The sequence below is a fragment of the Anabas testudineus genome, chromosome 5, assembly GCF_900324465.2.
Source record: "Anabas testudineus chromosome 5, fAnaTes1.2, whole genome shotgun sequence".
NCBI lineage: Eukaryota > Metazoa > Chordata > Actinopteri > Anabantiformes > Anabantidae > Anabas > Anabas testudineus.
This window is the reverse complement of record NC_046614.1, coordinates 6,014,704-6,041,025: the sequence shown is the minus strand read 5'-3', so window position 1 is coordinate 6,041,025 and position 26,322 is coordinate 6,014,704. Positions and strand designations below refer to the sequence as shown.

The 26,322-nt window shown below is 41.7% G+C and overlaps 5 protein-coding genes across 6 annotated transcripts; 3 read left to right on the top strand and 2 right to left on the bottom strand.

Moving 5' to 3' along the window:
- Positions 1-2,207: 2,207 nt before the first annotated feature.
- Positions 2,208-4,100, bottom strand: LOC113153916 (transcription factor MafB-like). The gene has a single exon (XM_026347815.1). The coding sequence runs from the start codon at positions 3,738-3,740 to the stop codon at positions 2,799-2,801; it is 942 nt and encodes a 313-aa protein (XP_026203600.1). The 5' UTR covers positions 3,741-4,100; the 3' UTR covers positions 2,208-2,798.
- A 2,948-nt stretch (positions 4,101-7,048) lies between these two features.
- si:dkeyp-97e7.9 (DEP domain-containing mTOR-interacting protein) lies at positions 7,049-9,630 on the top strand. Of its 2 annotated transcripts, none has more exons than XM_026347814.1 (9): positions 7,049-7,154; positions 7,277-7,455; positions 7,614-7,737; positions 7,836-8,014; positions 8,187-8,387; positions 8,479-8,610; positions 8,720-8,790; positions 9,081-9,120; positions 9,291-9,630. In XM_026347814.1, the coding sequence occupies exons 1-9, from the start codon at positions 7,105-7,107 to the stop codon at positions 9,386-9,388; spliced, it is 1,074 nt and encodes a 357-aa protein (XP_026203599.1). In that variant the 5' UTR covers positions 7,049-7,104; the 3' UTR covers positions 9,389-9,630. The 2 variants fall into 2 exon arrangements, with proteins under 2 accessions (XP_026203599.1, XP_026203598.1); XM_026347813.1 differs by having other exon boundaries at positions 9,081-9,185.
- A 125-nt stretch (positions 9,631-9,755) lies between these two features.
- adnpa (activity-dependent neuroprotector homeobox a) lies at positions 9,756-14,085 on the top strand. The gene is made up of 4 exons (XM_026347812.1): positions 9,756-10,118; positions 10,713-10,825; positions 11,136-11,228; positions 11,328-14,085. The coding sequence occupies exons 2-4, from the start codon at positions 10,718-10,720 to the stop codon at positions 13,650-13,652; spliced, it is 2,526 nt and encodes an 841-aa protein (XP_026203597.1). The 5' UTR covers positions 9,756-10,118; positions 10,713-10,717; the 3' UTR covers positions 13,653-14,085.
- Positions 14,086-14,664: 579 nt separating this feature from the next.
- Positions 14,665-16,575, top strand: LOC113153311 (bcl-2-like protein 1). The gene is made up of 3 exons (XM_026346879.1): positions 14,665-14,798; positions 15,402-16,016; positions 16,363-16,575. Exons 2-3 carry the CDS (start codon positions 15,498-15,500, stop codon positions 16,501-16,503), a joined length of 660 nt encoding a protein of 219 aa, XP_026202664.1. The 5' UTR covers positions 14,665-14,798; positions 15,402-15,497; the 3' UTR covers positions 16,504-16,575.
- Positions 16,576-21,042: 4,467 nt separating this feature from the next.
- On the bottom strand, positions 21,043-25,223 carry gata1a (GATA binding protein 1a). Its single transcript, XM_026350091.1, has 6 exons — positions 25,118-25,223; positions 23,264-23,498; positions 22,675-23,172; positions 22,037-22,182; positions 21,819-21,944; positions 21,043-21,731 (listed from the first exon to the last, which is right to left on the bottom strand). The coding sequence occupies exons 2-6, from the start codon at positions 23,475-23,477 to the stop codon at positions 21,444-21,446; spliced, it is 1,272 nt and encodes a 423-aa protein (XP_026205876.1). The 5' UTR covers positions 23,478-23,498; positions 25,118-25,223; the 3' UTR covers positions 21,043-21,443.
- Between the last annotated feature and the right edge of the window lie 1,099 nt (positions 25,224-26,322).

Here is a 26,322-nt window from a genome sequence, read left to right as displayed (position 1 = left end):
ATCTTTCTCATTCTATTTTTTTATCTATCACATCTTTCCTTCTCCTATCCGTGTTGTTAAAAAACAACAGACATTTCTATTCGAAACCGTTTTTTTGCCACTCTTTATCCTTCTCCAGCTATTTTGCTGTCTCTCTTGTTCTGATGGCACAGCCATGCAGACACCTTTCCCTCCTGCTGACTCAGTAGGTAGCCTCAGGCGCTGTGGGCTCCGGGTGCTGGTGGCGGGGAGGAGGAGGGGAGGGGGAGAGCGAGGCTCCCACATCAGTCCCAGCAGCCTATCACATGCAAGAGAAAAGAGCTGGCTAATCGTTTCTACAATGGCACCCTGCATGCTGTCACACACTACCACAAACCACTCTCCTCACCAACACTTCTACGGTATTATTCTGCCGATGCTTGGAAATCCACATGATCTATGCAAATGAGCAACCATATGACATGAAACAAAGAAATGCAATGTAAGAAAAAACACCTAATAAAACACACATAAGTATAAGCTATGAAAAATCTATGTGGTACAAACACCCTGGACTCAGTACTCTCCAGTACAGTGTGTGCAAATAGCTTATACACTGCACGTAGGGCGATTTAATCAAAAATGACAAATCATTTTGGACATTTACATTGGTGTCGAGCATAATATTTTAATTTAAACTTCTTATGCCATTTACAAGTAGTAATTTGACATTTGTAAATTACATAACAAACAATACTAATTAGTCACAAGAAACAATAAGCAACAAATTTTTAATATATATAAAAAAAGTTTTACTTTCTGCAGATCAGTCATCTGAGTATAGGTTTACTTTTAATAGGTACATTCATTTGTGCCCTCTTTGAAAGTGCACTCGTTCTAAAATTAAACTGCTTATAACTGTGGGCCTATGGCACTGATTAATGAGGCTGTCGCAATAACATTAAAATATAGAAGAACGTTATTCGTCTTCATAACCATCTGGTTATTTTCTGCTACTTCCTTGATCTTCACAAACGCATTTACCTGCGTCATAAACTCTGAGCGCAGTGCGCCAGCCTTCGGGGATTAGATCTGTTTTCAGAAGGAAAGTGCTTTTGCACCTGTGGTGTGATTTTAGAGCTGCTTTCTCTCAGAGAAAGAGAGGTTGAGGTTAAAACCGTCAGGGGTCACACATGAAAAGAGAACCTGGCTTCCAGGTTAAAGGGTGGTGCCATGAAGTGAGCCACCTGCCCCAGCTGAACTCTTGCAAAAGGAGGAACGCTGAGAAAGTGTCCCGTGACAGTGGAAAACACTGCAAGACTTTCTGCACACAGGCCACAGCAGAGGTTATAAACTCAAGTTACAATGTGACCACTTATCACACATTATCACACTGGCCTTGGGACTATTACAGTCATCTAAATATTATTGTAGTCCTGAACTATGAATGATCTGTGTTCAGGAATTTGTTTGAGGATTTAAAAAAAAAAAAAAAGCACGACTAGTGAAAAATATTCCTCCGGAGTCGGTCAGAGAAGGTGTGAACAGTGTGCCATGGCGGTTCTCTCTTCCTCCGTTAATGAATGCAGAGGTGATCTGTTTGTCTGAGGAAGAGAGCAGGGGGAAGCCTGATTTCCAGTCCATTTTATCTGTGCCCAACAGCCCCTGCCAGTCAGGCCCCTGTGCTTTCACATGCCGGGGTCCCACAGGAAGCAGCACTCCATGAAGGACAAAGGTCAGGGAAGCAGAGAAAGCCACTCGCTCTTTGATTCGGCAGCAAACTTACACATTCACAACACTTATTTTTGATTGTTGCACTTCTCCTTCTTTTTCGCTGTCTGAGAAAATACTCACACTGTGATAAAGGAAAGTATCTTTAATTTTTACAAGGTCATAATAGAGTTTTAGGGTAGACATTAAAAGTGGAGGCAGTCGTGCTGTGTGCAACGTGCAGAAATGGAGTCACTTTACTTTCACAGTAATGTAGTGTAAGCACGAAGTGACACTACTTTTATGTAGTGTGCACAAACACTATGTTGGATGCATCTGTTTTTTAGAGATGCAGAAATGCAAAGCTACTGTTCTGTCTTTTTAGGCCGCAAATTCTTAAACTTTGCTTTTATACCAAAGCCATAATGAAAAGTGCCAATAAAACTGTGCGTGTGACGTCCATGTTTCACTGCTCAGCAGAGGCCTGAACAGGGAGAAATGGAGAAATGGTTGTCGGATGTCAACAGATGAGACGCAGCTTTAAAAAGTCACAATAGGTTTATTGATCCACGGTAAATGAAAAACATAGTAGATGAAAAACAATTTGCATAATTGTATATTATATTTTAAAAAAGCAAATAAGGAACACATCTGTCCAGCAGAATCAATTTCATAAAAATAATATAAATGCCTGTTTTTTTTTTGTTTTTTTTTCTAGCATAATTCTTTTCAGTGAGTTTTCTATTTCAAGGAAGCTGAACACAATGATAGTTTTAGGTACACGACTAAACAAAGCAAAATCAAAAGAGTAAAGATTGAGCAGTAACTAAAGCAGATGATTAAAGCTGTATATTCATAAAAGGGAGCAATCTCTGATTTCAAGTATAGCTTTCAGACCAAATGTGTCTGTATATGCCTGTATAAAATAAAAACATCTCATAGCTGACATGTCCTGCATGCATGCTTCATTGGAATTCGTTGTATCTAAAACCTGTTACAATTACTTCAGTGATGTCCTTATATCCGACATTAATTAAAGCTTGATGAGTCCATGAGATAGTTTGTTAAGGAGCTGTCGACATCAAAGCGACCCTGTGGAAAAGAGCCAGTCCTGCAGGAGATCAACAAACTCACATTAAATACTCGGGTGAGGAGGGGTTGTCACTGGTGGACCCTGTTTCGTGGTAACAGTTCGCACCAGACAGTTTCTCGCATTTAAGTTTGTATGCATCCCTCTCCCGGATAAGTCTGTTAAGTTCGTGTTTCAGCTGCTCGACCTGTGACACCAGGCTGGTCTTCTCGTGCTCCAAAATGTGTTTCTGCTGGACGCGCTTGTAGCGGCAGGACTGCGCGTACCCCCTGTTTTTCAGGGTTCGGCGCTTCTGCTTCAGACGCATCACTTCGTCCTTGCTGAGGCCTCTGAGGAGTCGGTTGAGCTCCCTGACTGACATGGACACCAGCTGATCGTCCGAGAAGTGAACGTCGGCGTTGGTCCGCCTGTCGTGGCGGCTGTGCTGTTGCTGGAGATGATGGTGCGCACCGAGGACCTGCTGGGCCTCCGGAGACTCCGGGGACGCACACCTCAGGTCATCTTTGAGATAGGGGTCTTGGCAGTGGCTGCCAGGTATACCCTGCATGTCGGGGTGACCAGGGAGTGCCGGGTAATGCTGGACAGGCTCGTTCAGATGACCGTACCCTTCGTATTCAGCTTGGAAAGGTGGCGGATGGTGACTGTGGGGCGCGGACGGGTGTCCCTGCTGCGCTGTAGCGCCGATGAGGGCCTCAACTGCGTCCTCGGGTGTCAGGCCAAAAGCTTGAGGGTACATTTGCTGAGGGTATCCCCCGTTGTTGGGTATCCAGAACTGGTCGCTTCCAGGGTTATTTCTCTGCTCGTTGAGGGTGAGGTTAGGTGACGAGGGTACCGAGTTGCAAGGTGTGCTGACAGGCGTGGAGGAGACGGAGTCTGGTCTCTGGAGCTGGCTGCACGGTCCAGCGAAGGAGCGGTCCACAGCCGGCATCGTCTCCTTCTTCACGCCGAACTTCATTAAGTCGAAGTCGCTGACAAAATCCATGGGGATTCTCTGCAGTGCCAAATGCGAATGCGCCTCGACGGTCGTGCGATAGGCTCTCGCAGGCTGCTCTCTCTCTAAAAAAAAAAAACAAAAAAACAAAAAGCTCCAAATGTCCACAGCTATTTCATGCAGTCAGCGAGAGCGCAGCCACTTTTAAAAATAACAGTAATTCCAAACTTTGAAAAAAAAAACACAGCATGCGTGCATTTACAAAAAAAAAAAAAAAAAGAGGCTCCCAGCCTATCAAACAGGACCAAGTCGTGATTCTGCACCGCACAGCCCTGCTTTCTTCCAAGAGCCACAAACTACAAGTCCACTACCGCCGGAGGACTGGACGCACCTCTGCCCGTTCAGGAGAAGCGCACTTTGTTCATAAAGCTGCATTGGCATGATGTCACGCCTTCCAGACGACACCTCCACGCTCCTCTCCAATGAGGAACCCGCTGAGGAGGACGCTTTGCATAAAAGCTGATCGTGATGATCATTTGACCAACACCTATAAATACACAGCGCACGGTCTGTTTCTGCGAGGTTTTTTCTTTCTTTTTTTTTTTTGACTTGGCCACCATTTTACATAACACATGGACGCGTAGTAAGGACACGCAGGAGTGTTTCTGTTTAGAACAAGCCTCAGTCAAACAGGCCCGTGAACGCAGACTAGTCTGATCAGTATTTTTAATAGGATTTTTCATCCAAGTTTGCCAAACGTGTGACACTGCAGTTGCCTAATGCGCATCCATCACCTATTTGTGTCATCTGAAACAATGTTCACATCCATTTCTTAAACCCCAGATTTAAATCTATGTCTGGGTTTGTGGTGCTTAACATGCCAGGACTGCACGGATTCACTTAACAAAAGAGGATTCTGAAAGAAAGACGAGTCATTTTTTTGCTGTTTTGTAGTCGCGGCGTTTCTCGGTTAGTGCGCAGATCAATACTGACACCTTGTGGTCGCCCCCCTGCACTGCAGAAGGTCTAATGACATCCACTCTGAACTCTTAGTGACTGTGAAACTGCTGCCAGTAAAACAGAGGCTCTCATATGTAAATGAGCAAACTGAGTGTTTAATCACTCCATGGTAGTGAGAAAAATCTGCTGTCAGATTGAGATGGAAATATTCCAAATCATGTGTCACAGCATCTGTGTTTTCATGATTGTATGTTTTAGGTTGTTTTGATGGTTTTTGGGATATTTTCAGGCTCATACTTTATATAGTTACTATGTGTTATGCTTCGTCTGCAGCACTATTGACACATGGAACAAATTTATCCATGAGAGTCTACAGACCTTAGACATGTGATTTTACAGTAGATTATTAATTCATTAATTATCACTCTGTCAACAGGACAGCAACAAAATACACATCTTTGGCAAGGGGCTGGATTCAACTGTGTCCAGAGGTAACATGATGGCACGTGATATCAAAGGGTTAACTGGTGTTCCTGCCCTGAGATGACCATCTCAGGCGGTGTTTAATTACTCCGAAGATAGTGAAAGCTTCACAAGACACAGGACGCAAGCCAGAACCAGCAGTAGCAGCAGCAACTCTTGTAGCTTTCCTACTATTTCTAAGACGTGTTTCCCTGTTGTTCTGTGCTCTCTCTCTCACCTGCCATTCTACCCTTTTAACACTTTAATCCCCCTTTGTTTTTTGTTTTTTGAGAATGATCGCACATTATCATTTCATTTATTTTAATTGAAGTCGTCTTGAGTAAAGAGCTGAAGCCAGTTACCAGTGGGCACAGAGGCACCTTAAATTCCCTTCACTCAGCTGGATTTCTACCTCTTGTCCACTTGTTTTTTAACCACAGAGGTGAGATGTAATCCGAAGTCAGGCAAGTGTGTAATTAATTTTCCTCTCACAAATGCGGGGGAGAGAGGAAAAGAGGAGAGAGTGCAACTGGGACGTTATAGCTCGGAGACATATCTTGGAATTTATAACAGGACAGGGTCAGATTCTGTGCTATAACTTACGCTAATGGTAGGATGCTAACAGCTTAATGCATATCAGCAATTGACAAACCATATTTTACTGCAACATACGTTTATGAAAATGTCTTCCCAAACTTAATTTCTCTACACCAATGTAAGAAATGCAGCCATTTAAGCATCCATCCATTATTCCAGTTTATCTACATGACTGGCAATATTCTAGATTTCTTTTTTTATTGTCATGATACTTCAGTCCAAAGACCACTTGCTTCTACACAGGATGGAAACTGTGTCACAAATATCGCCCTTTTAAAAAATGTTTCTGTCATTTCCTAAGACAGCTTGGCACTGTGGTTTTTAGCTAGTGTTAATTAAACAAGAATAAATAGCGCATGTGTTAGGGACTATTTTCAGCAGCAGGTTAGGACACATTTCTCTGCACTGGCAACTGTTTACAGCTGCAGAGCAGCGTATGTGGGACTGACTGAAAATAAACTACAGTCATGTGTGTTTCGCATGAGGGAACATGTCACCATGTGCAAAGGTGTGGCTCATTTTGGATCTTCTATAGTGGATCTTCCTGACACAGAACATGTTGGTCATAAAATATGAATTTTATGAATGACGAATATCTCCATAGGTGTTTGTGTGAGGTTGAGACTAGGGTGTGTGTGGTCCACTCCTATTCACATAGGCAGGATTTACATGAGGCATGAGCGGTTGAACTTTGGGCAGGAATCCCTCTTTGTTTTCACAAGGCACATGACCTGTGCTGTCACTGTTTACAACACCGACACACAGTATACACACCACACAACATGTTTTTTTTTTTTTTTTCCCCCCGTACAATCAAATTACTAATATGACTCTGGTTACTCTTTAATGTGACCTCAGGGCCATCCAGTGCTAACATGTCGATGCATTACACTGCGTCTTCAAAGCGTGGAAACACACATACACATACACATAAACCTATATCTTTTATAATATTATAACAATATATAATTAAATTAATTTTAATTAAATTTAAAGTACAACTTAAAGTGCTGCGCTCTGAACTAAAATGAACAAACCCTTCACAACCAGTGTCAGAAAACTCGGCTACATCATGGCATCCATGGTTAGCAGTGCAACAATTAGAAAAAAGCATTTGTTTCTCACAAAATCATAAGATACTGTAAGTGACCACTAGACAACATGTGAGGGTGCCTGCTCTCTGAGGCATCCTGACAGACGTGTACTGTCAGGATGCACGTCTGCCTCTCTCTCTCTTTTTCTTTCCATATACATAACATCTCGCCCACATGGCAGTGTGAGTTCTGTGTGTTTTCAGTGACTATTTTGTAAACACAAAGGGCCACAACTAGAAGTGAGCCTCACTTATTTTTCTAGTCCAGAGATAGGAAACATGAAGTGAACGAGCAGCAAAGCCATGGCTGCGCAGCAAAAGGTGGAAACCCTGATCGCTGGAGAACAACTCAGGTATGACAACAAAAAGGCAGAAGACACAGGCAGGATATCGTCATTTGAAATGATGATTATAAGCTCTGAGGTTATTTTAAGTTTCAGGTTAGAATTATGGCTGATCTGAACTTAATTTCAAGGTTGAAACTTCATGATGAAAAAGTGATCAAGGACCGACGCTACCACCTGCGCACATACCCTAACTGCTTCATAGCACAGGAACTTCTCGACTGGCTCGTGAGCCACAAGGAAGCTCCGGATCGAGCGACAGCTGTTTGCCTTATGCAGCAACTCATGGATCATAACATCGTTCACCACGGTAAGAGGGAAGCACCAAGGCAAGCTTTTATTTAAATACCTTTTAAACTAATGGAAAGAAAATGTTGCTCTGGCTTTAGTCAGAAACTCACTATTTACTGGCAGCAGTTTCACCAAATGTTTTAACATTTGGTGAAACTTCGTGTTGCCTTTTCCTAGTCTGTGATAAGAGGCTGATATTCAAGGATGCCAAACTGCTGTACCGCTTCCGCAAAGATGATGGCACATTTCCCTTTAATACAGAGATGAAAGTCTTCATGCATGGACAACGTCTTTATGAACAGTAAGAGCTGCTTTGTTTGTGTTGGTTGAGTGAGGTCAGCTGAATAGGACCTTCTAGGTTTTTACATGTAATGCAAAATATGATGTGTGTTTCTTAAGTATCACAGGGGACAATAACTCTATACTAGAGCTCAGAGAGGAGCTTGGCGTTTCATACCACCGATCCTTCCCTGGATGCCAGCTGATTGACTGGCTCCTTCAGAACAGTGAGGCAGAGAGCAGGCGTCAGGGACTAGAGCTGTGCTGTGCATTGCAGGAGCATGGCATCATTCAGCATGGTGAGGAGAGTCATCATTTGCTGTTTGAAGTATGTTGCCAATCAGAGGCTGGCAGCCTCTGGGTGACCAGATGGGATGTGTGCAAATATCCTCATCAACCGTTTGTGAAAAATCCCATTAACTCTGAAACATGTTTTCTCTCTCTCTCTCTCTCTCTCACTCCTGCCACTAGTGGCAAAGCAGCATGATTTCTTTGACAGTGGACTACTCTATCAGTTCTGCATCAATTTTCGGCGCCGCCGCCGCCTATCTGAGCTTTTAAACAAAAATGACGAGGAGACGACAGCGTCAATACAAGAGGAGAACCATCCCGACAGTCCCTTTTGTCTGCACAAGAGCCCACCGCTGGAGGGCAACAGTGCTTTCCAATCTGGTAACAAAAACATCCCCCCCTTTAAGACTTTATTCACTTTTTTGTGAATTAAATTAAACACATTATGCTTGTAAAATGAATTTAATCATAGTGGTGTTGAGTAAAGAGCTGAAGCCAGCTACCAGTGGACACCGAGGCAGCTTGAACACCCCTCACTCTGATGGCTTTCTACCTCTTGTCCAGTTGTTTTCAACCACGATGGTGAGATGCAACCCTAAATCAGGCAAGTGTGCAATTCATTTTCCTCTCACATGATGATGTTTGAAAATGCCATTAAAGTATACAGCATGTTGAGACTTACTTGTGAAATAATGAGCTTTATTATATTACAGTACTTGGAAGAAATTTCACATGTGAAGAGTTATTGACACCAAGTGCACCCTTCACCAAGAGAGTGCTGACGGTGAGTTACTTCCATCAGTATGACCAGAACAATAGTCGATCAAAGTCTAAAAGCCTTTATTTGCCAAGTCATTAAGAGAAAGAAAAATATTCCTTTAAAGTGAGGGTGAGAAATCATTGTCACTTATTATCCAGTGGAAACAAATAGTAACATCCACCTTCACAGTTCACACTAGAAACAAGGCTCAACATATTCATGGGAGGATTTCTTCCATCTTAACTGTAATTATGATATTATATGTATATATACTTGGTTAATGTGTAATTTATTCTACCTGTCTGCCATCCCAGGTGATAGGAGACGCCCTGGGCTGGGGTTTTGTCATCAGAGGTGTGGCCCCGTGTTATGTGCAGGCTGTTGACCCTGGGAGCCCTGCAGCGGCTGCTGGGGTTAAGGTCCGTCACATATTGCACCGAAACAGAAATTGTACTATAACCCATATTTGACTCCAAGACAAAAAAAAAAAACATGACTTATGAGCCTGATCTAACTTTCTGTAGGTGCGACAGTTCGTGTGCCAGGTGAATGGAAAGTGTGTCCTCTACCTGGACTACAGGACCGTCACCAGACTGGTGATGACAGGACCTCGCACTGTTGAACTGGAAGTGATGGAACCACTGGAATGACAACAGCCTGACTCTCACAGGACACTGCTGTATTTGCTAGAACTGAAATAGAATAGAAATTAATTCTTTTTCCAGTTCTAGACCATTGGGGTTAGAGTTCATGAAGCAATTTATGGGAAACTGTTTGGTGGCAGTAACAGTGGGTGAACTGTAAGGGTTGTGCTTGTGATATTCTTACCTGGACAATTCCTCAGCAATAAATAATGGCACTGTGTGCTGGTGTGAATAAGACACTGCAATAATACGACAACAATAACACAAACTTTAGGAACATCCAGCCTCTGGCTAGAGCCCCCTGCTACGACTTCCGTCTTTTCGTCGTCGCCATTTTGGATTGCGAGTTGCCTCAGTTGGAGCAGATAACGTTAGCTAACGTTAGCAGCTAGCCCGACCACCGGTCCAAGCTAAAGAATTACTCCAAGGACATTTGGTGGTGCGGACATGCTTCACCTTTAGAGTTTACTGCTTTCATGAGATGTGCACCACCCTGTCCTTCCTTTCGTCCCTCCAGCTAAGTAACAGCTGTAGCAAAGCAGCTAGCTTAGTTAGCTCGCTGCGGAGCTGAGCATCAGCACCGGCTCAGAGGAGGGCGAACATCACCATCCATCAGTCTGCACAGCACGAATAACCAGATAACTTCATTGTTAGCCATCCATGTAGTAAGGCAGCCAGTGTAAAGCCAGTCTTCACAAGCATCATTCGGTGAGTACAACGCATTGGTGTGTATCATAGGCGAAAATTAAGAAATACATGGTGATAATAGTCTATTCAGCGCTAGCTTTGGTGCTAAGTAGGTGAGCAAGCCGACCTCAGCAGGGACAGCTCAATTAGCGTAGTACTTGCTAATTCAGGCTAACATAAGGCTGACCCTCAAGTACAACAAGTACTAAATCTCTGATTCCCGAAATAATCGCATAAGGTAACCGTGGGGCAGCGTACAGATCGGTATTTCTGTTCAAACCAACCACCCAGTCAACAAAGAAGACACAATTGGAGCATGTGCACCGAAACAGTATCAGGCCCCTGAAGAAACTTGAGCATTGAACATAGATAACGCTGTCCGGACATAAGTAAATATGTTGACAGTGATTTGCTGAATGGAGACAGGAGTTAAAAGGGCGTGTCCTCTGTGTATGAACTCTGTCTCTTTACTGATGGTGACTCAACTGTGGTGTCAAGTTCTGTAACGATGTGTTTAATTACCTTTTAGCGCTCAGATTTGATTTGAAATCAAATCAGATTTGATTTAAAATCAAATCAGCCAGTAAGCTAAGCGTCATGGTCTTTGTTTGTCAGGAGAGATGTATCAACTGCCAGTGAACAATCTCACAAGAATCCGGAGAGCAAGAAAACAAGTGAAGAAGGCGCTTGGAGACATTGGATTGGAATACTGCAAAGAGGCAGCTGAGGCGAGTGCATGCCCTAAAATAAAAACAAAGAAACATGACTAATAATGCAGATTAAAGATAACTGTTATTCATGTTTTAAAATATAGTTGTGTGTGAATAGGTGTTCATTTATTTTGTTATGTTATATATATATGTTTATTTATTTATTATCTTTGTGACACTCTTCTTGCAAATGTGTAGCAAATAGCAGCTGGCTCTAGAGAATTTGTCAAACGACAAATGTCGTGGGCTGTCAAACTTGCCACACTGTATGTAAACAAACTGAATTGTGACTAATGAGTATACATTATTTTTTTGATTATTTGTACAGGAGTTCAAAGAGTTTTGCCCAAATGAGCAATTTGTAAAAGGCACTCTTTGTCTTGATATCTGCGCGTGGGATCCATCCTACTCAAAAACACAGGTAAGTCATTTTTTTCCCCTCTAAGTCGCTTTCAGATGCTTTGCATAACTTTTCATATTTGTATACATCCCATTGTTTTTTCCTCTTGATGTCTTGCAGGAATACCGATCAAAGCCATTTTGCTGCACAGAGTGCCAATTTTCTTCCAAACACTACTCAGGCTACAAGAATCATTTCCGCAATGTACACAGGAAAATCTTTGAGAGCAAAATTCTGCTCAACTGTCCATACTGTGCATTCACTGCAAACAAGAGAACTTTGGAGACGCATATTAAAATATTTCACAAACCCAGTTCAGCACGGCCGAATTATCAGAGCTTACAGGGAACTGCACTGGGAAGGAACAACAAAACATTTCTTGATAGAGCCAGACAGGCGGACGGTGTGGAGAAAGCAATGTATTTTTGCAAAAGATGCACATTTCGGGACACACTCTACAACATTGTGAGAAGGCACATCTACAGGGAACATTTTAAGCATATTGTCTCACCATATCTTGGCATAGTTTCTGAGTCATCTGTCAAAAATGGCGCTCATTCTGTAAATGGTAACAACATCCTCTGCAAACGCTGCCAGTTTTCGACTCGTAGTTATGAGGCTCTAGTGCAGCATGTTATAGAGTACCATGAGCGCATTGGTGCTCAAGTAACCACCATGATTGGACATGCTAACATTGTTGTCTCCAGGCCTCAAACCTTGCCACCAACGCAGAAGCCTCCTTTGATGGTTAACAGGGGCCACACACTTAGAGCTGAGCCAATAGCACAACCAGTAATTGGCTATTTAAAGCCAGCAGCCCCCATTGTTAAACATCAGCTCTCAGTCGTAGCCAATCCAGTCCGTGTTACAGTTCCTGGTATTGCTGTAGCTGAAAATAATGCTACTGGTGTAAACACAGCGCAGACACAGAAGTGGAAGATATGTACAGTTTGCAATGAGCTTTTTCCTGAAAACCTCTATAGTGCACATTTTGAGAGCGCGCACAAGGCAAAGAAAGTGTGGGCACTGGCCAAATACATAATGAAAATCCACAACTTCACCAGCAAATGTTTGCTTTGCAATCGCTATCTGCCCAGTGATACACTACTTAATCATATGCTTATCCACGGGCTCACCTGTCCACAGTGCCACTCTGCTTTCCACAATGTTGAGAAAATCATGGAGCATGTGGCTCAGGCTCACCCTGATGATTTTGTTGGCCCCCCTGGTGCATCACCGCTAACATTTGATCTCACTATTAAACAAGATAAGTCCAGTAATGTTCAGCTTTTAGTTCTTACTTTTAACATGAAGGAATCTATTAATGGTCAAGATCAGTCTGCATCTGCTCAGAATAGTGTTCCAGCTCTGGTCAAACTGAATGCTCCCAGAATGATTGAAAAGAAAAGTGAGCCACCTGCTAAGACTTTTGCTTCATCGACTCAAAAGAGTGAGGTTGGGAAGACTCTCTGTCCACTCTGCTTCACCATCCTCAAAGGTCCTATCTCTGATGCTTTGAATATGCATCTGAGGGAGCGACATCAAGTAATCCAAACAATGCATCCTGTTGAAAAAAAGATGACATACAAGTGCATCCATTGCTTAGGAGTCTACACAAGCAACATGGTGGCTTCCACAATCACACTGCATCTTGTGCAGTGCAGAGCTGTGGGTAGGAACCAGGCAAGCCAAGGTTTCAAGTCTGCCCTGACACTCAACTCATCTGGAGCTGGCTTTCTGAAGAGACAGCTACCACTGCAGTCAATGTCCAACCCCAAGAGGATAAAACTGGGCAAAGAGACAAAGATTTCCTCCAACACAGTTGCAAATCAAGCTGAATTTGATGGGCTTGCTCTGGATCCAAGAAGCTATGAGCACAAGACATACGAGGCCAGAAAAAGTTTCCTCACTGCCTATTTCAACCGGCGACCATACCTTTCTCGTCTGGAAGAAGATAAGCTGTCTGCAAGTCTGTGGCTGTGGAAATCTGACATTTCCAGTCACTTTGCAACCAAGAGGAGGATGTGTGAGAGACACTGTGAGACCAGTAAGGTGTCTGTGCTGCTCGGCTTCGACATGCACATTCTCAAGAAGGTTAAGCACGACTTGATCTTTGAAGAGAGTACCTCAGTGGGAAAATCTGGAGGCCTCAAGTCTGGTATACGAAACTCAGACCAAAACAAGCAGTGCGAAAGACTAAACTGTACCCTAAAACTCAGTACATGCACAGAGACTATTTCTATTGACTCAGACAGTGAACCAGAAACAGAGCACAGACCTACTGAGAATGGAAATGTTGACACGAATCAACACGTAAATGTAACATCCAAGGAACCAGTAAGCCTGACAGAAGAGACAGAACCTGTCGAAGAAGATGGTCCTTCTAGAGAGAAGGAGAGCTCTTTACAAGAGGGGAACGCAAATGCTTGGATGACTTTCTGTTAGGGTCCCCGTTTAGAGTGGTGTGCCTTGGCTGAGTAATAGTTCAGTTGTAAAGGAGAGTGTGTTAATGAAGACAAAGACAAAAACAGAAGGATTTTGTGAAATGGCATCACTTACTAAAGCTCTTTATTTCCAGATATTGAATTTGTTATCAATGTTGGAAAGAAGGAAAAATGTTACACTATAGTGCATAAATGTTTGGCATATCTAAGTGAAGTTGTATATATTTTAGCCATTGTTCCATGTTAGTCTCTTCATTTAGTCTGTGTTCTTCACTGGTCAGATGTCACATAATTTACAATTATACAACTTTCCCACTCACATAGGGTTTTTTTTGCCCACTGTAAGAACTGTATGATGTCATTTCACATTTAGACCATCTAGGATATGCGAATTGCTTATGTACACATTTTAATAAATATGTTTGTTTAATAAATACGCTTGTCATACCTACACTATCTTTAACTCCAGGTACCATAAAAATAGTTATATTACATTATGAACATGGATGTACCACATCCTGTACATACATGGCCCCTAAAAATTAATCAAAGGAATAAAGTGCTTTTCTCTCTCCGTATGCTTAGTGAGGTTTCTAATGACATGATCTCTTTTCATTTCATTACTCTTATAAGTAAAGAGAGAGAAGTCAGTTTTTAGTTGCAGTACATTTATACAGGTTGTGAGTGATCATGGTCAAACGTATATGTCACCACACTCCACAGTTTAATATTAAGCTGTTCATACTTTTACATACATGACACATGTGATTAAAATTAACTTTAGCGCAATCTGCTGTGTTGCACGCCATTTCTTAAACTGCAGTGCCATGCTCCTATACGGGTTGGAGCTGACTTTATGTCAGATTTCTACTTTTCACCACAACAGACGATGGTACGTACAGTGCAGGGTTTGTTTCTCGGGCCCCATCGTTTCCGATCTGCCTCTGCCGTGATTGGTTATTGGAGCAGAAGGAGGCGGGACTTCTGGTTGGTACAGTAGCAAAACTGGCCAATCGCCAAGGCGCATCACTGTACAGGCCACAGAATCTGCAGCTGCAAAAATGTCCATATTGTATCTACATTTCCATCTACAGCTTTCAGCAGCTCTATAGCTGCACTCCCGAGGCGCAGACAGCGTTTAGCAGTTGTAAGTATAGCTGACAACAATTACTAGCGCGTAGCAGTCACATGGCTGTAGTCTGTAGTTGTTTTTGCTGCGTCTCTTACAGGTTGTTATTAAACGGCTATTTAGCACATGAAGCTAAAGCTGGCAGTGAGTGCGTGACTTAGCCAGAGCTGTCAGCTGTGCTAGGTTAAACTCTAAATGCACATATTTGTTTTTGATATGCATCGTAGGGACTTGTGTCTGGACTTTATGGCGCTAATCTTGCAATGCTGCTACTTAGCTAATGTGTGTTAGCTCATGTCTCTTCGCAAATGTTTACCACAGTTGTTGGATGCGTTTTCTGACCATCCCAGTCATCCATTACGTCTCACTCATTCATTGGCGTGCAACAGGAGACTCTGTTGGCAGATTGACTGAAATGGAGTGCAGATATTTCAAATAAGTCTCTATTACACAGACATAATAATGTGCACTTGTGAATTACACAACCAAAGCATGCTTCAAGAGTCTACAGATTTTTATAAAGGGCAGCAATGAATGGGAACCAGTTCTAAAACACTGCCACATGAGGTTGTTTACTTGCAAACATTAATGCAATCTTCTCTCATCTCTGTATGCTTTCAGGCTGATATTGCAAGCGGAGAAGGGGCACTGATGTGAAAAGAATGGCAGGAGAAAGCGTGATCTGAATAGGCAGGCTGTGTGTTGGAGGTTCACAGTATGGAAGAAATGTCGAACAGTAACAGAGAGCTGGTGGAGTTCTTCATAATGTACAAACTGTCTCAAAGAAACCACCCAGCCTCTCTTCTGAGGCCAGATGATACCGGTGGAGTGGGAGACAGACCCAACTCAGCAGCTGCTAACGGCCTGCCGGTCAGCAGGAGTGGCGAGCTGGGGAACTCGTCACCTCCGTGTAAGAGCATGGAGGCCGTAAAAACAGCTCTTAGGGACTCTGCTGACGAGTTTGAACTGCTCTTCACACAAGCGTTTAGTGACCTTTCCTCGCAGCTTGATGTCACGCCCGACACGGCCTATCAAAGCTTTAAGAGTGTGATGGACGAGTTGTTCAAGGATGGAGTCAACTGGGGACGTATAGTGGGGCTGTTTGCCTTCGGTGGCGTGCTGTGTGTGGAATGTGTGGAGAAGAATATGAGTGAGCTGGTATCCCGAATCGCAGACTGGATGACCATGTACCTGGATGAGCACATCAGTCCTTGGATCCAGAGCCAGGGAGGATGGGTGAGTCGCCAGGGGATGGCCTTAACATTCAAGTTTATTTATGGGTTGGTAAAATGGGTTGTTGTTGTCCATAAAAGTGAAATTCCACTAAAAAATCCTCCTTTTTTAGATTCTAATTCTCTGTAAAAGACTCGTCAGTCTGTGTGCATAATACACCACTACATTTCAAAAAGATGTTGTTTTTAACATATATTGTAGTTTGATATCTTTTGTACAAAGGTGCCAATATAATTGTCCACAACTGTAATATTCGGTGGAGCATTTCTGTAACATGGATGTCGAGAAACCTAGACATTATATAATAGGTAACTTCTTTTTTTCTTTCTGCAACGATTGTTGATTCCAGGACTGCTTTGCTGAGATATTTGGGCAAGATGCCGCTGCTGAGGCGAGGAGATCTCGGGAGGCTCTGAGAAGATGGCTGCTAGTTGGAGTGGTGCTGCTCACGGGAGTGCTGTTAGGTGTGCTCATTGCTAAGAAACGGTGAAGGTGCTTAATTTTGTTTACCACGGCACACACCCTGTGTAATGCTACACCAACACAAATACAACTAAATAGTTCATGTTTACAAAAAGCCCAGTCTGCTTGTGCACTGACACATTGGATTAGCCTAAGCAGTTTGTGGGAGTAACTATGATAATGTAGCTTGGTGAGCCATACTTCTCACTCCGCTTTGTCCAGTGTCTTTTATTTTTTTAACACACAACAGAGAGTTACAGTTGTTGAAGAGTGTAAACGCTCTGGAAGACTGGAAGTGCTTTAAATGAACCTGATAAGCTAAGAGATGGTGAAAAAGATTCAGCTGGTTTGATGATACTGCTTTTTATTTTTAATTTTTTTGTGTGTTATCCAAGGACCAATTTTTATTATTTACAAACTGACAGCATACTGAAATATAAGTTATATTTCATTTTCACTGTGTAATGCTCAGCTCCTTTTGTTGGCTGTACTGGAGATCAAGGCATGCTTAAAAAAATAAATATATTTATGTTTTTCTTGTGTCTCGTTTGTTTTTGTTCAGAAGATCTTCTTAAACAAAACATTGTGCAAATAAATGCATACCTACACCCCCTTATTTCCCATGGGACTCACAGCATTGTCATATGTTCTGTTCACATTTTTTCTGTATTTACACACTAAAATTAGTTTATACTACTAAAATGAAATTTATCACATATGCAAAATAGTTGCAAGATACATTAAATTATTGATTACCTTAGTATTTAGTATTTAACCAGAAAACATTTTTCGTACAGTATGTTCTATCAATATGTGCGCACTAACACAAAGTCTCCTCCAAAATTTGAACGAAAAGGCCAATTGAATTGTGTTCCACATCAAAAGATGAGCATGAGACTAACGTTTGGAATTTCAGCTTTTACTTTTTGGTTTTGCATCTAAAAATATTACACAACATAGAACATGACTCCTTTTCCATCGGTTCGCCCAAATTGTCAGTAAAAAAATAGAATTGGAATAGATAGATGGAATAACTGCATCAAGCCTAATTATAATTATTAATTGTAAATAATGAATAATAATGTAAATCTCAACCTGGTTTTCTAATTCATGCTGGATAAGGAATTTGCAACTTGTGATATGGTGTTTATGTTAAGTCCTTTGAATGGTGGCTTGCGGTACCTTCACCTGTGCTATGAGGAGGATGTTGGTGATGTCACTATTGTTTTGTAGTTTTTCTTCAGAGTTCATTCTTATAATACCTTTTGTTTGTCTGTTGTTGTTTGCCTTGATCTCTGCACCAGTGTTTCATTTATTTTTTTAGGCCATTTGTAATTGTTGTATTGGCTTGGCCCCACTTTTGCACAGTGCAATTGCATCGATTTGACAGACTCAAGATGGTTTACTTTTGTTCCATAGCCGGCTCTCTGGTCTTCATGTTAATTTACACTTTTTAACAGCACATGTAATCTTCACCACTGAATCCCACGGCTCAAACCAGGATTAGTCATTTAGAGATATTATTTGAACAATCAGTTTCACAGAACAGACCTGAGTAACACCACAGCCAGTCATGTTCAGTACTTTTGCTTACTTACTGGCACAAAATGTCTTCCGTTCTATGTTGTTTATTGTATCCACAAGTAAATACTAGGAGATACAGTAAAAGCTGCACTTCTGAACATACATCTCATATTGATTTTTTTAAACCAAAGGTCTTCAGTGTCCAACAAAAACTATTGAACTGCCATTCCAGTACCTTCACTGGGTACTGTACATCTTATTGACTAGACTATACTGATATCACTAAGAAGCTGCAATATGTTGCGGACATGTCTATATTTCCAAATCCTGGTAAGTATATAAATCTTCCATCCTCAGCACATATTCAGTTTATCATACTCTGCATCAGTTTGAAAATGTAAAATATAAACACCACATGTACACATTATCATTATTATGTGTGATATCTCTCAAGTGCAGTTAGGGGTTTTGCATCCTGTGTCGGTTGTGAAATAAAAAAAAGATGCAGTGCTGTGTTTCTACCATTAGAGGGTGCTACATGTTTCGAAATGTCATTACTATATTTAAAACTATGGCAGGTGAATTTATTTACAATTTATTTCTGACTGTGGATAAAACACTGTAGTATTTACAGGCTGTTCTGTCACGATCTGGTCCTTTATTTACCCTTGAAGAAAGCTAAATGAGGCAACATCCAAGTATCATCCAGGGATGGGTTTAATCTATGTAAACCCACCCATCTCAAGTACTGATAAGATAATAGAGCTTATAATGAAATCACTTGCTTCCATGGTTCTACAGTTTCTACAAGGACACTCTACAGCTCTGAATAATAAAAAAAAAGGCTGAATGGAAAAAGAAAGAAGCTCAAGAAAGAAAATACCACTAACGGATGGCCTTATGAGTGAACTGGAGCAGGCCTGTGGTTACTAATCTATCCCTGTCATTTGTTGCCATTTCCCCAGAGCAGAGCTGGCGGCAGCAGCAGATAAACAGCAGATAGAGACAGTTAAGGAAAAGAGTATAAATTATGGAATAGTCAACAATCAACAATCATGTCACTTTTTTTTTTTGCATGTGTCATGATGACATTTAATGATTCTTCTTATTCTAGCAGACATTTCTCTGCCTTAGTGTGATTTAAGGTAAACTTTGGCTGCACACATTAAATGGATTCAGAATGAAACTCAATGCACTTCAGGCCATTACATTAAAGTCATCATCAATGCACTGGAAGTTTCTGCTATTAAAATCAAGAAATTACCAGCTCTCTCTCTCTCTCTCTTCCGATTCTACTCTTTGATAACCAACTTTGGGAAAAAGCTATCAGTTAGAGTTTGTTCTGAACCCAGATGTTCACAGGGCCGTGCTCAGAAAGCTGAAACCAAAAGGCATAAATGAAGGTCTTATTTCTCCCATACCTCTGCAGTGGACCATGTACAGATTCAGCTACGAAAACGAAAACGAAAACAACAAAGTGAGTTATCATTTATAGATTTGTCTTCAGTGGAGCGTTATGTTTGTGTCCACAGATTATGAAACCTGGCATAACACCTAACCCACTGATTTTGAAACCAAACTGTTCAAACAAAATGCAGTAAATCGAGAGTGTGGCTAATATTTATTGTCCTACAGATGATACACATGATTTCTTTGTGTTATCTGGTTCTCCCCTCAAGTCCTCATACCTAAAGTGTGCATGGTGTACCTCCCTGACTAACTGACAGGGAGTGTGAGCGTGGTGGTGCCAGCAGCAGGTGGATGGTCTGGGTTCTGTGGTGTCAGTGATAGCTTATCAGTCATCCCACAGTCCTGAGTGAGCAACCCCAGCCCTGCAGCTCAGCGCAAAATATACACTACACATCCATACAGTACCGCTGTGCTGTGTTTACTGCATGACACGTTCAAGAAAATGTCTTCACTGACAAAAAGGTATCAGATGCATGTGTCTTTGTTGTTCTTATGTTGTTTTGTTTGTTTGTTTTTTTCTTCATTTAAGGGTTAATTTGCTGTTGACGGCAGGTTTAGTCAAAGAAACCTTCCCTAAATAGTCCAATCTAATCAGTTACTAAGCCATCAAATTGAAACAGTTATTTCTGGTTCACCTGCATATAAACAATCACAGTAGCCCAGCAGGTCTAAAAATGTAATAACAAAAGAATCGCTCAAATCTACACGAATTGCACGAAAAAAAAATGTGTATGATGCACTTTTTTACTCCACTACATTTATCTTTTACTTACTTTTCAAAACAAAACCATATGATCACCTAACAACCAGTGCCGTGCTGTTAAAATGAGCTCTAATAGCACAAACTAATGGGCCGTATTGCTTCTCAAAGACAAAGATTTTTACTTTTAAACTTCAAATAAATGTAGCTGATTATTCCTATATGGAATTTATAATGGAAAAACTGAAACCCAGGACTTTTCAATACTTTTTCATTCTGGTTTTGCTGCTATAGCAAAGGATCTGTTTACGGCTCCCACAGTTCACCTCAGGATATTCAACGCCCCTGACCCAAATTCATCCACTTTGAGTCTTCAGATGTTATGAAACATTTTATTAGTCATCATTACTGAGAGACCTGCCTGTGGCCTCTGACCTATGTTCATGTGTGACATAAGAGTGGGAGTTTTATACCTGAAAAAAAAATCCCCCTTTATGAGGATATGGACACCGATGAGTAAGATAACCTCAGATAACTCCACCTCGCTGAGTAAGAATCTTCACCAGCAACAAATAGTGTACAAACCCAAGTGTGTTTAACCCTGAACGCAACTGTTTGCTAACTGGCAGCACTGGGCTAAATATAAAACCGGCCTTAAGTGCAGCACTTTAGTTAAATGTTTGTCACTGTTGCAGAGGGGAGGATTTGCATACCCGCTATGTACAATTACACTGTCAAAGTGGAGTGCTGCCTGTACAAAGAGGCTATTATACCTGAGAAGAGGAGTACAATAACATCAGACAGACATCTTTGCTGTGGTCAGTTCACTGAGCCGAACAGATGATGTGAGAATTCAAATGACTTTCAAAATAAAACCTTCCAGCAGAATGCAGAAACGCTTTATTTCTTTGGAGGTTCAACATCGTACAATCAATTATTGGTAAACACAAAATTGACACACACCCAAAACCAAAATATAATTTTGCTTAAAAAATAATAAAAGAGGCACAGATATGGCAGTCAAATCAGATTTCTGTTTGTATTTACAGTTGAAATAATTCCCTGTACTTGTGTGTTTACATGTGCAGCATCAACTTTAAACTAGGGCCTGAGCAAGTTAATATCTCCAAAGGTGTTTTATTCTTTTTTCAAACATAATACAGTGGAAATAAACAGAGGACATCCAGTGGAGAACCACATATGTACAAATCCACACTTATTATTTGACAAGCGAGCAAGTGTGACGATTCCTGAATGAAGCCAGTTTTCAGATTTCACACCAGTGTGGGCACCATGCCGGTGTTGAGGTGGTGTGTGTAGGGTAAAGAGGCAGACGGGTGCAGGGCGGATGGTGTGGGGATGAGGTGTGGCGTGTGGCTGTAAGACAGGAGAGTCCCCGGGCTGAGGGAAAAGGGCCCACTGTTGTCGTCCAGGGAGGGAGGCTGAGTCACCTCTGAGTACTGCTCCAACATGGCGGCCTTCTTGCTCTTCTTGTTCTTGTTGGAAACTTTCCTGTTGCGTGTTTGAATGCCGTCCTTCTTCATGGTGAGGGGCCGGTTCACCTGGGGGAATGAGAGATTCGTGAATTTTGGATAAAATGCACAGAGCTGGGCAGCGGTTTAGGGACAGTTATATATGTTATGACTCACATTATGCAGTTTAAAGTAGAGTCCACAGGCGTTACACACAGGTTCTCCATTGGCGTTGCGTCTCCACAGTGTTGTTGTGCTTGTGTGACAGTTGGCACACAGTGTACCTGCTCGCTTGCTGACAATCTGAAACACAGGATCGAAATAATCAGGGTTTGTAAATTGTTTGGACAAAATTGTATTTATTGGTTTGCTGTTTGCTGTGTAGTGTGTCGTACCAGTCTCTTCTTGGGGCGGATTAGAGGTCTGTTTTGGCCGTTCATCTTGTGGTACAGTCCACAGGCATTACACAGGTAGTGGCCTGTACCATCCCGGCGCCACAAAGGGGTCGCTGTGGCTCCGCAGTTAACACATTCTCTGGCCTCTGGTCAAAATAATAAAGAAACAGTTATTACTGCGTATATCGAAATGTTAATTACAAAATGCTATTTAAACATCTTTTCATTCATTCAATCTTCATTTCAGATTTTTTCAAAACAGTTTCAGAGCTCCTTGAAACTCATCAACTCAAAAAAATAATAATCTGAAAAAGGTTTTAATAATAAAATGTCAATTCAGTGTCAACAATTACTTTTTTTTCTGGAGCTTTCCATTGCAACTAATAATCCTTCTACTGTTGATTTTTTCTCCATGTTGGTGTAAGAAATTAAAAGTAAATTAGAAACTTAAATTTTTTTGTATATGTGAGCATCTATAATTTCATGACAATTGGGCAGCTCCATCTGCTAGGGAAGGACATAGTCACACGGCCATCAAATATACCTTGTTAACAACCAACTTTCAATCTCACACTTCCTTAAACTATCTGTTATGCACTGCAGATTTTAGCGCTGCAAATCTAAAGCTGTATTCTCACCTGGAGTGGATATCCTCATTTTATTGCGGAGTTTAGGAGAGTATGAGGGGCTGATCCAGGCCCCGGGGCTGGAGTAGAGTGCAGCAGAGCTGTACTCCTGTGGCCCAGTCATGTAAGAGCTGTAGGGGCTCAGCATGTGTGGGTGGGAGTGAGATGATGGCGTGTACACACTCCCAGAGGCAGGAGTGAGATTCAGAAAGCTGCTGCTGGCCCCTGAACCCCCCAGCGGACTCAGGCGCTCGGCCTTCAGGGCCTCCTGAAGCCGAGGGCTCTCTGTGCCCTCTCTGCCTGGAGATGAGTATCCATCTCTGGAGGTGGTGAACGAGGAAGTGGTATAGAGGGAGGTTGGGGTGTGCGTGTGAAGCTGGGTCTTGGTTAGGGGACTGCTGCTCCAGGTGGAGGCTGGGGGGTTGTAGGGCGAGCTCAGGGAGTGGCCCGCTGTTCCGTCCAGCAGCTGAAGGTTACTGAGGAGTTGGGGCGAGGTGAACACCTGTCGAACTGTGGAAAGGAGCAGAGGAGATAAAGTTAGATCATGATGTAGAGGGTGGATGTGGAAGTTTGTCAGGAGAAAGTCAGTAGGAGCACTGACCCGAGCTGTGTCTGTAGGTGGATGGTGCTCGGCTGTGGCTCGGGCTGAAGAAAAACGAAGGCAGGCCGGAGTAGTCTGTGTCCTGGCTGGAGAAGAATGCTTCACCCTCCTCTCCTGGAGGCAGCAGGCTGGGCTCAGAGGAGAAACCGGACAGAGGGTCAGGGCCGAGCAGAGCTGGAGACACCCAGTGGGACTGCTCCGATGAATCCTCCATGCTGACAGAAAAATATTTAGCCTGTGAAAAGAACACGGTGTGAATATAAAAACTACACATTGCTTTTTTTTAAGTAAAATAATTAAAAATCCAGACAATTGATGAATTAAATTAATTTATTCAACTAAAAGCCCAAATCGAAATTTTTGTTCAGCCAGGAAAGGCATAGTGTAGAAAATGCCATGTGATTTATTGTAACTTTGATTGAGGCAGATACATATCACTGCGCTGCTTATAACAACCAGTGTAACTTGAAGTTATCAGGGACAAGATCTCTCGACAGCAGGCTTCTTCAAACTTCCTTTTCTAGGATCCTCATTTGACTGTGGCTGAAAGTAAAAACTAAAAATACATGGGTCTATAAATGAAGTGATGCAGCGTGGCCTTTCTACTATAGGTGTGCCAGTTAGAAGAATGCAAATACACAGCGTGCTCTCAAGAAGTGATACAAGGAAGACAAACAGCATCACGCTCGGACTCTGAAATTTCTTTTATAGATATATATATATATATATATATATATATATATATATATATATATAAAAGGTGGAAGTGTGAACTGAAACCTTTGTGACACAGTGTCATACAATTAATGCAATTAAGGATTCAGATTTTAATTAACTTTTTTACTAAAAATGCAATTTACTGCAATTTGAAGTCCAGTGATGTATTTAAGACATAAAAAAAAAACACATTTCACTAATACCATCATTTAAAAATAGACAATTCTATCGTATTAACTGCTTTACAGGAAACTATGACAGCACAGCATGTTTTATCCCAAAGACTGCACCAACACCCAGAGCCACTTTCACTACGTATGTTTAGAAGGAAGAGAAGAGGAAAGAGAGGCAGATAGTGTCTGATAAAGTCTGAGAAAATCTGATAGATGACATTATTAAAATGCTAAATATACCCAGCTCCACTAATACAGCGCAACCCTGATCTCGTTTGATTAATAGAAATCTATTAGACAAGAAATGTGACAAATGTCAAAAAATACAGCAGTGTGAGACAAGAAGTCACAGAAATAGGAGAAAATGATAGAACAACTAAGAAAAGCAGGAAATTAAATGGTGGCAATGATGACATTTATTTTTAATTAATTTATTTAATTATTTTAAACTCAACTGCCTTTCACATAATGACGGTAAATGGACTTGAGGTTTAATTTTTTTTTTATGCTAATGTGCTTAAAACTCATTGATATCTAACATATTAGTTAGAATGGTTATTATACACAAATTCATTTGACCCTAAGACATCTAAAAATGTGACCCTCAGAAACAGCTGGTTGAAATTGATCACTTTTTGCTACAGTTACTTTTTATCGTTGATGTGCAAACAAAAATATTAAATTGAATTTTCTTTTAAATAAAATATTGAAGCTTAAGGAGGAACTTCCCATTACATTGACACGGAAATAGAGTCTCCGTCACCCGACAGAGAGTCCTCACCTCTCCTATCTCTGCATGTCACAAGCAATCAAGCAATAATATTAAACTCTCACTAGTGCAAGTTTGCAGGAATATACCTTGACAGGCCACAAATCTTTCAGCCGGTTCAGTTTGATTACACACTGGGGGACCACTGAAGAATCCAAGACCAACAGGAGACAAAGAGCAGTGGGGGTCACCTACCTGAGTGGACGTCACAGATGAGCGAGGTGAGCGGTGAGGCACTGCAGGACCTTCTACCTCAGCATGGGCTGACAGCTACAAGAACAACTCCTCCAACCACGGGCAAAGTTTAGGGCTGAGAGACCGTCCATGGGAGGGGTTGGGGACAACTTTTTTTTTTTTTTTTGAAAGACACACCTCTCTGGTCCAGACAGAAAGAACTTGTATGAGGGCATATGCAACATTTTTACAGTTCTGAATGTAAAATGAATGTCCAATAACTATGAAGTACTCCTTAAAAAGTGTTGTCCTGTATTAGGCTGTTGTCTCCTGAAGTAAGGGCAAAAGGCGAAGGTGTCAGTTTTAAATCTTGGTTCCTCTGCTCTTCCTTTATGGCCGTGTGCTCTGCAGTGTAGTATTGATAACATGTTTGTATCTCTAATGATTTCCACAGAGGAAGCTCCACATATACAAAGCATATCTGCACCACTCCAAGTCCATTATCAATCAGCTAGGCTTCCCTCATAGATGGGGAAGAATAAATTCAATTTCTGTGACTTATGTTCGTCTGAAGAAGAAATAATATAGAGGATGCTTTACGGCTGTTTCAGGCACAGTGGTCATTGCATGATCAATGCAAGATGGCTGCATTTTGTCTGTTAATGAAATGTGCATACAACCCCTGATAAGAAAGAGCCCATGGAAGACTCATGGAAGAGTTTGACAGACATTTGAACAAAGCAAATATAAAATGCAAAGACTCAATTTCTTTGTGGTCCAGCATAGTTTAGAATGGAACACAGTGATGCAAATTGGGAGACGAGCTGCAATCATGGGGGAGAGATATGGTCTGGGCACAGTCTGGTTGCGCACAAGCCCGTCACTGTCCCAGTCATTTGATAGTCAAAGTAGCTCTCCAACTTTCCTCTCTCTTTGTTCATTTACAGTTTTCAGGGAAATCAGGGGAGGAAAACAGTTGGGAAGAATTGAGGCCTTTTTTTATTTGCAACACTGGGTTTTTTTCTGCCATTTAAGAAGCCGCAGCAGTTAAATTGAAATGATATCCTCATAAGGTAATGACAAGCTGATAATCTGCATCAGTTAGGGCAGATGCAAATCGATGTATAGGTCATGCTAACTGTAACATGCCACTCTTTCTACAGTCGCATGGGTTTGCATTCTCATCCTGTTCCAAAAGAAACACACAGCATAATGTGAATGTTAGC